A 14542-nucleotide genomic window follows, 5' to 3' on the forward strand; every position below is an offset into this window, starting at 1 on the left:
GGCTGCCTCTCACGGAGCCATCTGTGCACGTGGGGCCTGGGGAGCGGGTGTGAAGACACGGCTCCAGGGGGATGCCTTGCGGCCGACACCCCTTCAGCCCGGGCCCTGCCGCTCACAAGGCACCTGCTGTCATGGCCATCGCCTGCACCCGGGTGCCAGGTGCCGTGGACAGCAGGAGCTGTGCTGCACGGGGGTTCCTGACTGGACAAGGGTCCTCGGCACAGCTAGGCCCAAAGGTGGAGGGAGTACGGGGCGTGGGTGTCCCAGATAATAGGGCTAGAGATTCTGGGAGGGCCACAGCTAGGTGATCGTTGGGGGCTGCCTTTGGTGGTCTCTGCCCAGGGCTCACAGCCCCTCCTCTGACCCCTCCAGTGTCATGCGGTTCCTGGTGTCCAAGCGGAAGTTCAAGGAGAGCCTGCGGCCCTACGATGTGATGGACGTGATTGAGCAGTACTCAGCCGGCCACCTAGACATGCTGTCCCGCATCAAAAACCTGCAGTCCAGGCAAGAGGGCCCACCCTGCCCTGGGGTGCGGAGCCGGGTCCTCTGGGCCAAACCCGGGTGCTGTTCGGGGACCGGTGCAGTGTGGGCTGCCCGTTCCCGGCAGAGGTGTGGTGGCAGATGCGGCTGCAGACACAGTGGCTGGCCCTGCTTGCTGCCACGTCTGGGCCCTTCCTCTCTGGCCCCACGTCGGCCCCATGTGGGCTTTCTGCCGTGTCCTCATGTGGTCTGTTTTTGAATCTTTCTGTTGTCTCTCTCTTCTCTCTGCCCTTGCCATGATGGGCAAACGTGTATGTATGTATGTGTGCACATGCACGTGTGTGAATGCACACGTGTACTCATGTGTGTGCAGACCTTAGGCACACGTGTGCACACGTGTGTATGTGTAAAGTGCATGCATGTGCATGTGTGCACACGAGTGCAACACATGTTTGGCAGAAGTGTGTGGGTGTACGCATGTATCTGTGTGTGTCGTGTGTCCTTGCATGTATGTGTGCCCACGTGAGCTGGGGAGCTTAGTTCTGTTGAGAGGTGAAGGGGCAGGTTTCTGTGGGCCTGCTGGGCAGCAGTTAGGCCATGTGGCACCTCTTCCTCCAGAATGGGAGGGCAGGTTCTCCCTCCCCTCATGCAGAGGGATTCCTATGGCCAGAGTAGGCGATGGGGCTGGAGAGGTGCCTGGTGTGGCCGGGGCAGTGCACACGTGGGCACTGCCGTCTCTGGCTTGTTCACTCCAGGAGTCAGTCGTACATGCATGTACACAGACACAGTGAGGACCCAGGACACACATGCACACAGAACTATGTCTACTCCGACATGCACATGCGTGTTGGCACATGTATACACAAATAACTGTTTCCTAAGCCGCATGTCCACACACGTGTCCCATAGGCCAGCACACACACATGCACACTGAGTACACATGTGCTCAGAAGCACGCACTGTCTACACAAACGAGCACACGTGTCTGTGGTGCCCGTGATGCCATGGCTGGCGTGGGTCTATCCTGGCGTGGGCCTCACCCTCCGCTGGCCAGGCCCCTCCCCTGAGGCTGCTGCCAGTTCTCTGGCCCTGAAGCCTGGGCCCTGGCCATGGAGGGGTCTGGATGGTCGCAGTAGCACTGGGGGTCAGCCCAGCCTCTGGCCCCATGGCAGGTGGTGTCCGCCCGGTTCTGCTTGAGATTCCAGGGGAGGGGTCCATCTAGGCCTCCAGCTCTCCCTTAGGGTGGGGCCAGGGGTTGACCCCTTCCTGTCCACAGGCTTGGGCCAGGAGGTCAGCCGCTCAGTGTCCTCCTCGAGCATTGAGTAGACCTGTGTGTTTGTGCGAACGTCTGTGCCCATGCAGTTGTGTACGTGTGAGAGTGCATGTGTACACAGGTGTGTGGACATGTGCCAGTGCATGTAAACATGCAGGTATGTGCAGTGTGTGAGCGTGTACGTGTGTTCACATGTGTGCAAGTGTGAGCGAGAGGCCGCCCCAGGTCCCAGTGGCTGGCCCACCTCTACCCGTCACAGCAGCTGTTTTGTTCACCAGGCTCTTCTGTCCTAGATGGTCTCCTCTCCCTCCCTTTCCGTCTGGAAAACAGATGAGACAGACCCACCCCGCAGGAGCTGGATGTCTGTCGCTCACTGGCAGGGCCTTCATGTCCTTCCTGGGACCCTTGGCACTTTGCTGCCAGCTGCCTTGTGTCCCGTGCATGTGGACACTGGCCTGGGCAGACAGGGCCACGAGCTTGTGGACCCGCCCGGTGCCGAGGTCCTGGAGCTCAGAGTCCTTGCGCTCCAGGGTCGGGGCGGCCTTCAGCAGGTCGTTCCTTTTGTCTCTGCAAGTTCCTGCTGCCCCCCACATGTTGCTTCACGATGCATTTTCCCGGTGTCTCTTTTCTTGTTTACTCGCCAGGATAGATATGATTGTGGGCCCCCCACCCCCTTCAACTCCCCGGCACAAGAAGTACCCCAGCAAAGGACCCACGGCCCCTCCGAGAGAGTCACCCCAGTACTCACCTAGGTCAGGACACGCCCCGCCTGTCTGTGTGGAATGCCAGTCCCCTTCGCTCCAGCCACATGACGGCAGCACCCTCTCTGCTCGACAGGATATGGAGTTGTTCCTGTCCTTGACAAAGCGACGTCCTCTGAGGCCCCGGGAGGCTGGGTCAGGGGCCCTTGAGCTGCTCCTCTTGGCATGGTCCTGGGGAGGCCGTGTGACACCTGTGTGACTGCTGTGGGGCACTCCCCGGGCACAAGTAGATGGCAGCCCCCCAGGGACCAGATGCATTCAGACGTGAGGGCCTGCCTTGCGGGGGCTCTGCCCGAGCACCAATGCAGGCTCCCAGCACCACTGCCGGTGGGTCACTCTGTGCCGCTTATGGACCAAGCCAGTCCTCTGGCCTCTAGACTCTGGTGAAGAGTGACTAGGAAAGGCCCCAACCTGAGTGGGGCGCCCAGGGGTTCCCCAGAACCCTGGGCTTTGTGTCCAGTTGTCACCACAGTCAGGGTTCCTGTAGGAGGTGGTCCTGGTCAAAGAGGAGTGGAGTACGAGGGCAGTTAGGTGTTAGGCAGCAGGAGCAGGGTCATTGGTGGTGAATTCAGACATGGGAGCCTTCCTGTTCCCCTGGACGGTTGAAATGATGGCTGTGATGCCCCTAGTAGGTCTGTGAGAGCAGCACCCAGGGCAGGGATATGGGGTGCTGGCAGAGAGGACCAGGGGTGTCCTGAAGGCCAGCAAGGATGCTGGCCGCTGGGCCAATGGAGCGAGTGGGGTGTCTGACTCCTGTGTGCTGGGGTTTCTCTGCATAAGGCCGGGGGTCAGTGTACTCAGCATCCCAGCCTGGCAGCTCTCCTATAAGAAAGGAGTTTCGGGGGGAGAAGGCCTGACCCAGGGCAGCCCAGACAGTGTTTGTCGCATACCCTGTCCTTCCTGTGTCCCGCAAAGAGGACATGGAGGACAGCCCCAAGGAAGCTGTGCCCCGAGGCAGCAGCCCGCCCTTCCGGCATCGCTGCAGGGCACAGAGGCTGAGAAGGCCCTGCCAGCCCTAGGAGCCCCCAGGCCTCCCGGACCACTGCAGCCAGAGGACATGCAGACTCCCACAGAGAAGGGGCCGAAGGGCCGACTGGGCACGAGGGGTTAAGCCCAGCTCCTCACCAGAGGCCCAGGGGAGGGGGTGGTACAGGGAGCACCCACCAGCAGCAGCTCCAGGCCGACCCTGGGCTGAGGCTTCCAGGGCAGCAGCCAGGTGGACAGCCCGTCATGTGGCAGGGGTGAAGGCGCTGAGCGCCCGTGCCTGGACTGTGTGGACACTTGAACACCAGACAGCCCTCCTCCCGCTCTGTCCCCACAGTGTCTGCTTGGAGTCTGAGGGCCCTTCGTCCCCCCCAACCGCCACCCCCCTCCCCCCGCATGATCAAGCATGATGCCCACTGGAGCATGAGGAGGCTGCCCCATGGCTGATGCAAGCCTGACCCCTCCTGCTTCCTGCGACAGACAGGACAGATCCCCGAGTCCTGACAGGCGATCAGGGCAGCTGTGGGTGAGGAAGGCAGCTGGGGAAGGGGCAGTGGCTTCAAGTGGCACTTCTGGGGGGGCTGGCGGCCCTCCCCACTCTGGAGCCTGGAAGGAGGCTTTGCCCATGAGGCTCGCGTGGCCTGTGCCCGGGTCACTGTCCTGCCAGCCGCACCCTGGCCCCAGTGTCTTTGCCCAGTGTCCATGTGGCTGCACCCCTCCGGCTCGGGCACCCACGCTGCTGCTCTCAAGGTGCCTTCTGAGCTCCTCTGGGGCCGTTCCTGCTCACACGGTGGTCAAGCAGACGCCCCTCTAGGAAGGAGGCCTCCCTCCCATCTTGTTGGCTTTTCTGACTGCTGCCCTTGTTTGAGGCCACCTCAGCTGTGTTCCGCATCCCCCACTCGTGTGCACATAAGGGCACACTCACGTTCACACAAGTGCGCGCACATACATGGAAGCACGCACACGCATGCATAGTAAGCACACACGTGTACACGCACGAGCACACAGGGACCCCTTCTGGTTGGCAGTGGCTCTGTCTGTCCCTTCTGGTTGTGTGTTGGCGGTTTTTGGTGTTAGTCTGTGTCCCTTCCCGCGTCTGGCGCATGGAGCGTAGCCCTCATGCCCCCCCACCCCGCCCCCTACCGCGCTTTTGTGGTTCCCTTTGCCCACCTTTAGCTCCGCCCCCTCCAGACCCCCGGGTGGGCGGGGCCTCAGTGGCACTTATCCAGGAGCAGAGCTGGGGTGGGGGCGGGGCTCAGGGTGGGGAAGGTTGGGGGAGCTGGGAGTGCATGGCCCTGGCTTCCTTCTCTGCTCCTCGCTGATGTGCCAGCCTCGCTGGGATGGGACGGTCAAGGGACAGGTCCCGAGGGTGGCAGAGAGCAGGACGGGGACCTGGCGCCAGGCGTCTGTCTGTCCTGGTTCCTCGCTGCCCTCAGTAGTCTCTGGCTCAGTCGGAGCCTGAAACTGGGGGCTGCGGCCTGGCCCAGGAGGAGACGCCTTGGGCCCCGGCGCTCTCACCCGACCTCACGCCCGGGGTGGGTCTCTTCCGGCAGAGTGGACCAGATCGTGGGGCGTGGCCCAACGATGGCGGACAAAGACCGAGGCAAGGGCCCGGCGGAGGCGGAGCTGCCCGAGGACCCCAGCATGATGGGGAGGCTGGGGAAGGTGGAGAAGCAGGTGGGAGAGGCTGGGGGTCCGTGGTGTCAGCGCGGCTGCTGCGGGAGGGTGCGCCAGCTTTGTGGGTAGCTGAGGGCTGTGGTGTCTGGACCCTGGGTACCCTGTGAGCGCTCCCAGGCCTGGGGCACTTCCCTTCTTCTGGCCAGCGCCTATAGACCCCAGGCCAAGCACTGGCTTGCTGGCTCTCTTCTCGCCTGGGGGGCGCTGCTGCAGGGCCTTCGTGGTGGTTCTCCACCCCACTTGGCTGACCTTGTCTGACTTTCCTCTACTCTCTTGGGAGCAAGTCCTCTGGAACCACACACAAGACCCTTTGCTGAGGGTCTGCTTCTGGGAGCCCAGGAGAGGAACGGGTGATTCCTTCCCTGTGGAGTTTGCTTTATGGGTGAACCCACAGAGTGGCCCATAGAAGCAAGAGTGTCCATGCTCTGAAGCCCTGAGGCCACATACCCTGATGGGGGCAGTCAGAGGCTGAGCTGCTGGGGGAGGGGGTGTCCTGCCTTCTATTGCCTCTGCAATTCTGTAGGTGACATTCTGTGTCCCCCCACCTCTGGGGAGTGTCTAGGGTCCCCACCTGTCCAGGGAGCGTTGCTGCCCTCCCCAACTCCAAAGAGCATCCCGACCCCGCCATGAGAAGCATCCAGCCCTTCCCACCTCCAGGGACTGTCCTCCCCACCCCACCCCCCACCCCAGCATGGGAACCATCTAGCATGGCTCACTAGTCCCTCCCACAGGTCCTGTCCATGGAGAAGAAGCTGGATTTCCTGGTGAACATCTACATGCAGCGCATGGGTGTCCCCCCGACGGAAACCGAGGCCTACTTTGGGGCCAAGGAGCCGGAGCCAGCACCACCGTACCACAGCCCCGAGGACAGCCGGGACCACGGTGGCCGGAGCGGCTGCATCATCAAGCTCGTCCGCTCCACCAGCTCCGTGGGCCAGAAGAACTTCGCGGCACCCCCACCTGCGCCCCCCGCCCAGTGCCCACCGTCCACCTCGTGGCAGCAGCAGTGTTACCCCCGCCCAGGCCACGGCACCTCACCCGTGGGGGACCACAGCTCGCTGGTGCGCATCCCGCCGCCACCTGCCCATGAGCGGTCCCTGTCCGCTTACAGCGGGGGCCACCGGGCCAGCACGGAGTTCCTGAGGCCGGAGGATGCCCCGGCCTGCAGGCCCCACGAGGGCGCGCTGAGGGACAGTGACACATCCATCTCCATTCCATCCGTGGACCACGAGGAGCTGGAGCGCTCCTTCAGTGGGTTCAGCATCTCCCAGTCCAAGGAGAACCTGGATGCCCTCAATAGCTGCTACGCGGCGGTCGCTCCATGCGCCAAAGTCAGGCCCTACATCGCGGAGGGCGAGTCGGACACGGACTCGGACCTCTGCACCCCGTGCGGGCCCCCGCCGCGCTCTGCCACGGGCGAGGGCCCCTTCGGTGATATGGGCTGGGCTGGGCCCCGGAAATGAGGCCACCCGCTAGCCTCCCCCTGACTCCTGGCCTCCTGGTCTCGAGGCAGATGCTCCGGGGCCCTTTTCTTAGAGCAGGGCAGTAGGGGTGCCTGTGCAGGGCGGTGGGCAGGCGTGGCCCTCAGTCTCTCGCACTGAAGGTTGGCAGAAATTCTTTTCCAGCAAGGGGCAGCCCGGCTGGCCGTGCCCACTCGGGAGACTCTGCAGACCGTTGGCCCGAGCATGACAGAGGCCAGGGTCAAGGCTGAGGATAGGCCCCCGGTGGCCAGGTGGAGGCTTCGTTGGGGGCAGGGTGGCAGCGAGGGGTAGATCTGCCTTGTGAGGATCAGCAGCTTTGAGGCCCAGGGCGTGTGGCTTGTCTCTGCCCCCGTTCCTGTCCTGCCCCATCATCCTGGGTACCACCCACAGCTGCTGGTCAGTGTCGCCTTCTTCCCCTGGTTCTGAGCGCCCTGTGACAGGAGCCAGCCCCACGTTCAGGACCCTGGCCTGAAGGGGGCGTGGGGGCGAGGCTTGGGACCCCCTCCAGAACAGAGTGGCCTCAGAGCTCCTGAACTTGACTCTTGTGGAGAGGGGCCGGCTCCATAGGCTCCTAGAGGGGATCCTTGGGGTCTCCCTTCCAGACCTGAAAGCTGGGGGGTGTCCCCTGTGTCCTCTCCCCTCTCCCCTGGCTGGACGCTGGTCACCATGCTGTGGCCAGCACTGTGATATGGACCTGCCTGCGGGGAGGGGTGCTGAGTGGCTAGGGTGCCCCCTGGCTGGGCTCAAGCTCTGGGGTCCTGATTGGACTGGCTATGGTGAGTCGATTTGCTCGCTGTCCTCCAGGGACCCTGCCTCACCTGTCTCCCGACAGGACCGCGGCTGGATGATGCTGCAGCCTTTCAGTAGAGTCCTGCCCCACACTGTCCAGAGATGAAGGAGCTGCCTTGTAGGTGGTCTCTCCTGTCCCTCCTAGGCTGACCATCCCCCCCACTCTCCTCACTGACCAGCCCTTGACTGTGACCTCTGGGTGTCTTGGGATCAGAGATGTCTGTTCCCACCCTGGGCCCTGGGAAACAGTGGTGCCCATCCTTCTCATCTTGGGCCTGAGGGGCAGTCGCTTTGAGCCAGGAGTCCAACCCCAGGAGGCAGAGTGGACCCTGTCCTGGGCCCCCAGCTATCAGTGTGCAGGGGCATCTGGCATTTGGGGTGACAGGACAGCAAGCCTGGGCACCTAGTGCCCTCTGAGGCAGTGACCTTCCTGTGCACCAGGGCTGGGTCTGCGAAGCCTACCAAGTAGTGACTTCCCCTGAAATATCAGGTCCAGGGAGAGCCTGAGCTGTCTCAGGATGCTTCCGTTCATCCTGGTCAGTGAGAGATTGTGCTTGCTCTCTGGGAAGGATTTGAAAGCAGTGTCTGAGGGTCGAATGCCCCTGGCTGTTAGGGTCCTGGCCCTCTGAGATCCCTGGGGAGCAGTGTCTACTGCAGCCTTTGTGCGTGCCCTCCCCCCCCACCACCACTTCACCAGGACCCGCAGGTCCCAGCCATGTGCACCTGTCTGCTGGCCCAGTGCAGGAGGACCCGAGCTTGGAGTCAGAACCAAGGTCTGTGTTCAGGGCCGAGGCACGAGGATGCCTCCCCCGAGTCTCCAGGGAGGGCTTGGCTGTGGAATCTTTCATGTGGACTGGGGCAGGGGGTGGTGCCTCACTGGCCCCCTCCACCCAGCGTGTCTGCTCTGTGCCCCCTTCGTGTTCTCCTCCTCAGACCTTCAGTGGTGAGCAAAGCCCCTCTTTAGTGTTGGCTGTGTGAAGAGACCCCAGCAAGTGGCAGCTCCTCTGGGTGAGGGCGGAGGCCCCCTTTGCCCCCCATCTTGGGTGAGAGAGGCACCAGTTGGAGGCCCCCGACAGGGCACGAGCAGGGCAGCCCCTGGACCAAGTGCATCCACAGCCGCTCCAGCCTCCAGTTGTTGCTGTCTGGCTCTGGGAGGGTTCGATTCAGGTTGCCAGCAGCAGGGACCCACCCACGTCAGATCTTGGCCTGCGTGGGCCCCCAGCCTGGTAGGAGGGGCCTTTGGCCCCTGGAGAGGGGTGCATGTCCCGTCACAGGCATGCCCTGTGCTGTGGGTCCCTGGTGACCAGAGGGGCTGGCTTGGTCCGCAGAGCTGCTAAGCCAGATGCTGGCGCCAAGGCCACTGCTGGGAGGGCCTCCAAGGTTGCAGCAAGAGGGGTTGAGGCCTGACTCTCCACGTGCTGTGCTCAGCAAGGATTCTGTGACGCGTCCTCCATGAAATCCTGCCCCCCATCTTTGCTTGGAGGACCGTTTTGGGGTGCAGTTTTAGGAGATGATGGGGTAGAGGCTCCTCAGGAGCCCGAGCAACATGTGTTCCTCTGTGTCCATCTGCTGCTGCAGGAGCCCCACCTTCGGGAGGTGTGGCAGGAGAGTGCTTGGCATTCCGGGCAAGTCGTTGCACTTTCTGGGTGACCCGTGGCTGCGGGCCCACCCTGCCCCACCGCCTGTGTGGTAGGTGCTTCCCAAGAGAAGCATCTCAGTTACTTGATCATGCGGCTCCCCCAGCTCTGCACAAGCCTGTGCTCACACTCATGCCTGCAGACATACAGCACATACACACTCATGCATACACACCCACAGGTACACACACAGCACCTGCACACAGAGTCACATGCATTCTCACCCAGACACCAGAGTGCACACACTCACCCATGTATGCACAATCGTACACACCCATGTGCACACACGCTTACCCACCCATATACAGACGCCTTGTCTGACTCGCTGTGTCTCTACCTGCTTCAATCCATAGGAATCAGCGAGTTTGGGAGTTGCAGACAGTCCTGGGACATTGACCCTGGGTGGGGTTCCTGCTCTTGGCTTCTGGGCAGCACCTCAGGGGGATCTCCAGAGCCCATGCAGGTTCCCACCTACCCTCTTCCTCCTCCTCAGCTGCCCCGGAGGCTGTCCAGATGCCAAGATGGCCTAGGCTGGGCCAGGGAGGCCTTGGTGTCTGTGGGCATCCAGCTGCAATGTGGGGGCTCTGGTGGCTCCCTCCGCCCTCCTGAGCCATGTGGCCCAGCCTCAGGACCCTCTCCCTTCTCTGCCCCACACCTCCCTCTTCTGTGACAGCATGAGCCATGGCCACCGTGGAGGATGAAGGAGCCCCGCCAGGGGGCAGGGGACTCCCTCTGGGGCCTCCCTGCCGGGCCCCTCCCCCCGGGGGGCACCACCCTCCTTTGGGGGGATTTGCCAGGGAGTCCACCCCATGAGAAGAGCCAGTCATTGCCCTCTAATTAACACTCAGCTGGAGCGGCCACCAGACAGCAGCTCCCCCCAGCTTTCACACGTTGTTTTAACTTCTCCCTTCCCGAGGCTGGGGCACCCGGGTGGTCACGGGCCTAAGATGTCAGCACGGGATGGGGGGAAGTGTCCTCTTTTCTGCTACACCGTCTACCTGCTGTTTGTGGACAGAACGTGGCCCTGGGACATTGCTGATGCTTCTGAAGCCCCGGAGCGGGGGGGCTGCAGACAGGCCTTCGTAAGATGACTGGTGTTAATTTCCATGCTCCCCCGACGTTAAGACCATGCCAGGTGCTGGTGGAGGCATTGGCCCGGATTTCCTGCTGCAAAGTCAACATTGGTTCCACACCTAAGTCCCCAGAATAAATGGCTGTGAAGAGGGCTGGTTTGGCAGGGAGGCCCCACCTGGAGGGTTCAGGGCACCCTGCCACCAGCGGGGTGGGGAGTTATGAGCAGCAGGGTGGCTTCATGACTCCCAGTACACATGGCTCCAAATTAGACACTTCCTCGTGTGGCACTGCCCTGCATGGTCTTCACTGCCCTGGGCAGTGATGTGGACAGTCCTGCCCTCTGTGACCCCTGAGCAGAACTCCAGGCTGCCTGCGTGTATGGATGGATGTTAGGCCCCGTAGGGCCGGGCTACTTGCTTTTAGTGCCCAGGGGAGCCACAGGCCATCCCAGGCCAGCTGCTTCTTGTGTTCCTGCCCCCAGGGGCTCCACTTGGGCCTTTACCAAGTGCTAAGTGGGAGAGACGATCGGGGAGTTTCCTGAAGGATGTGATGTGCTAGGATCAGGGGCTTACACCTACCCTCTGTCCAAGGGGCCTAGAAAGCCGGCTGCCCAGGGCGGGACACTGTAGCCCCTGGAGCTGCACAGGTGGGGCACACAGCTTGCTGGCTTCTGTTGACTTGTGAGGATGGGGGCAGATGCAGAGAGCATTCTGGGGGGAGAAGAGTGTAGGAAGGAGGTAGGGAGCATGAAAAAGATGCTTGTGGGAGGAGAGACCCCTCTGTCTTGAGGAGGAGTTGGGTGGCTCTTATCTTGGACACTTGCATGGGTCCCCTTGCCTGATGGAGTTGTGGCTGGATGGCCTTGTCTGGAGAGACCCTCAGTATAGGCAGATTAGGCACCGGGAGAGGCAGGGACCCTCCTGGGGGGCAGCCCTCGGTCCTGGGGTTTCTGGGCAGGTGTGTGGACTTTGCTGAACGCTGCACGTCCAGCTCTGACAGTTTCATAAAGTTGTTGCCTTAATGCACGTTGACGAAAATTCACCGTGGTCACCCCCTGCCCCTTTGGCTTCTGCCAGGCACCAACCTGCGACCCCGCCACCTCCTCCATCCAGGGTCTGCGGGCCCAGGTCTGCAGCAAGTACAGGGGGTAGGGGGCCTCACGGCATGGCTCCTGCGGGGCTCTGCCTGCCTGCCCACCTGGGGACCCTGCTCCCATCCACGCCGTCCGAAGGCGGCCCGGCCCCCGGCCCCATCTGCGCTGTTGTCTTGGCTGTCTTTGCACTTTTGTTCATGTTCATGCTCCAAAGAATATGTCATGATGCCTTCAGTGCTGACGAGCGCCGCCGCGCCCGCGCCCCTGCAGCACAGCCGGGCCTCTGCTCCTGGACCTGTCACGCCCGCGACAGGTGACCTGCGTGCCGTCCGATTTCCAGGGACAGACGCCCAGGGAAAGAATCTAGTTTTCTACGGACCAGCTGAGACTCACTGACTGCACTCACTATCAGGCTGACGCGTGTGTCCCCCGGAGGGCCCAGCGCAGGCTGCCCGGGGACGGCCGGGGTGGGATCTGGTGACAGGGACACACGTGGGAGGTTCTGGGAAGCTGTAGCGCCACGGGGAGGAGTCGGATGCCCAGTGGACCTGTGCACTTAGTAAAACACAGTGATTCAACCTGGACAGTGTGTGGCCTCTTTCCTCGGGGCTCAGGGCTTTTGGCCTATGACAGGGCTTAGGTGGGGTTGCACCCTCCAAGGTCAGGGCACCGAGTCCTCAGTGTCCTGTCACTGGTGTCACAATGGAGGACAGGCTGGTGGCTCACACAATAGACATGCTCATGACCCAAGGCCTGGGATCTGAGTCCACCGAGCTCCCCACCTGGCCTTCTCTCCGTCACTGGGAGCGGCAGGAGTCCTGGGACCGGGCCCTCAGGAGATGCTGGGTGAGCGCCTTTTCTCAGGTGCGTGCTCTGCATGTGAGTGGAGACCCAGAACTCGCTGTTGGCTCCCTGCCTGGACTCTGATGTCCCCTAGGCCCTCTTGCCAGGCGTGGCACCTGCTCTGTCGCTGCCCCCATACCTCCTCTCTGTGAGAGGAATGGGCTGCAGGTGGGTCTGAGATGTGGCGGCGAGCTAAGCCTGTGTTTTCAACTATACTGCCCACTGCCCTCTGGAATTTTCCACTCTGCTGGACCCTCCTGGGGATCAGCTGAGTAGGAAGAGCAGCTCAGCAGGACAATGGCCTGAGAGGCAGTGACCAGGCCTGGACTGCTGCCTCCACAGCCTGTTCCCGGGTGACCTGGCTGCAGCAGGGGCTTAGGGAGGCACCTGGCAGGCCCAGGCCACCCACCAGAGGCCTTTGTGCTGTGAGACTTCCAGAAAGTTCTGGCTGGGGTAGCCTTGGGTTTGGGGGAGAACTGGGCTCTAGGTGCAGCTGGGCTCCTGCCTGCAGGCGCAGGGTCCCCTTCTGTTCTCACCTGTGTCCACCCAGATCACCCACCTGGGTCCTGCTGTGTCCCTGCCCGTCTGCTCGAGCCGGAGGAGAGGGCTCCAGAGACGAGGGGTCATAGCAGACCCCTGGGGGCCCTGCTCTCCCTCCTGGGGTGCTGCTCCAAGGGCGCCGTGGGTACCTGCTGTCCACCGGCTCACCCCCTGCCTGCCCGCCACAGGGCCGCTTGGGCACCTACTGGTCCATCGGCCCCTCCCTCATCCTGAAATCTTGCTCCCCCGCAATTCTGCCCCTTCCACCCACCTGGACAAGCCCTCTGGGGATAGGAAGATGATGTCCCCCCCGTCCCATGGTGCATTTCCAGACGGCTTGAGTCCCCCCACGAGCTCACTTGCCCCCTTGATCACATGCCCCTGCCTGTGACTCGTGCTCCACCAGGGTTCCTAGCACACGCGGCGCCTCTTATTGCCTGAAGGTGAAGCAGGCAGGGGACCCAGCATGTGAGTGCTGGCCTTGGAGGGTCAGAGGAGATTGTGGTGACGGAGTGACAGGACATGTGGTGGACAGATGCCATGCGCAGGCATGGGCTGTAGGGAGGCTGGTGGGGAATGCCAGCCTCTAGGTGTGTCCAGCCTCTGCCCAACCTTAAGCCCTTCCAGGATGGATAACCCCTCTCGCCCTTCCTGGGCCCCAGGGCCTCTGCATCCTGGTGCCACTAGGTGGCAGCACTCACCTGGAGGAGAGCTGCCCGGAGCTCTGGGACATGGAGCCCATCTGGGGAACCTTCCCCTGCAGCTCCCAAGGACCATCATTCCTTGACTTGGAAAGGCTGACTGGTGGCTTCCACTGTACCGACGTCCCCAGGCCTGGCCCTGGACTCTGTGACACCTGGGGAAGGGCCTGAGGGTTCAAGGAAGGGCTCCTGCTGTGGGGGCTCCTTGTGGTGGGGGCTGGTAAGCTGGAGGGGGAGAGGCTAGGATGCTAGCCAGGCCCTCAGGCCTCAGGACAGTAGGAGGCACTGCTCCATCCAACAACTTTGGCCTGGGTCCCTGCGTCTACTGACTTGCCTGGTGCTTGTTCTGCTGCTCTGCAATCCAGGGCTCAAAGCTGGGGTGGCTGCAGCCACAGTCCCGCTTGGACCCTCAAACCTGCAGCCCCTGGGATCCCAAGACCATGAGGTGGTGTTCTTGGAATTGGACTTGGCTTGGTGGTGCTAGTGGTAAAGAACCCGCCTGCCAAAGCAGGAGATGTAAGAGCTGGAGGTTCAATCTTCCCTGGGTCTGGAAGATCCCCTGGAGGAGAAAATGGCAACCCACTCCAGTATTCTTGCCTAGGAAATCCCACAGACAGAGGAGCCTGATGAGCTATAGTCCATGGGGTTGCAAATAATTGGACACGACTGAAGTGACTTAGCACACAAGACTGAAGGCTTCTCTGGGAGTGGTGCCCTTCATTCATTCAAACATTCATTCTCTCATTCATTCATTCATTCACTCACATATTCATTCACTCATTCATTCATTCAGGTATTCATTCATTCACCGAATAGATCTGTGTCAGTCCTTGGAGCAGCAACAAGAATGAGGCAGACACAGCCTTGAGCTCAGGGAGCCTGAAACCCAGACCATGGATACCACTTATGAAGCCTGACTTTTCATGATGGCTACTGGAGCACAGACGGTAGGGACAGAAATACCACTGTGTGCGTGAGGTCAGATGTCAGACAGCTCCATGGGTGATCACAGGCTGCCCTTGCTGGTTTGTCAAGCACCTTTGTCTCAAGGCAGAGCCTAATCCAATCCTGGGTCAGTGGCCCTAATGGGCCATAGGTACAGCAGGTCCTGGGCAAACGTTGACCCTTGACCCTCCAGGAGTCCAAAGCGGGATGTCTGGTGCTGGGACCATCCTGCTGCCCTGCCTAAGTAGCTGAAACCCAGGGAGG

General features: G+C 61.8%; 1 protein-coding gene across 9 annotated transcripts in view; it reads left to right on the plus strand.

Annotated features, from left to right (window-relative positions):
* The window catches only part of KCNQ2 (potassium voltage-gated channel subfamily Q member 2), a 48540-nt gene extending 36707 nt beyond the window's left edge, over nt 1-11833 (plus strand). For 5 of the 9 annotated variants that reach the window (XM_061436908.1, XM_061436907.1, XM_061436910.1 and 2 more), the window contains 4 exons: nt 373-504; nt 2398-2505; nt 5052-5175; nt 5907-11833. In XM_061436908.1, the coding sequence (XP_061292892.1) occupies nt 373-504; nt 2398-2505; nt 5052-5175; nt 5907-6638 (1096 nt within the window). In that variant the 3' untranslated portion in view covers nt 6639-11833. The remainder of the gene's footprint in view (nt 1-372; nt 505-2397; nt 2506-5051; nt 5176-5906) is intronic. The other 4 variants (XM_061436912.1, XM_061436916.1, XM_061436914.1 and 1 more) reach the window with 1 other exon arrangement.
* Nucleotides 11834-14542: the final 2709 nt, after the last annotated feature.

Source organism: Bos javanicus, chromosome 13 (assembly GCF_032452875.1).
Source record: "Bos javanicus breed banteng chromosome 13, ARS-OSU_banteng_1.0, whole genome shotgun sequence".
Classification (NCBI taxonomy): Eukaryota; Metazoa; Chordata; class Mammalia; order Artiodactyla; family Bovidae; genus Bos; species Bos javanicus.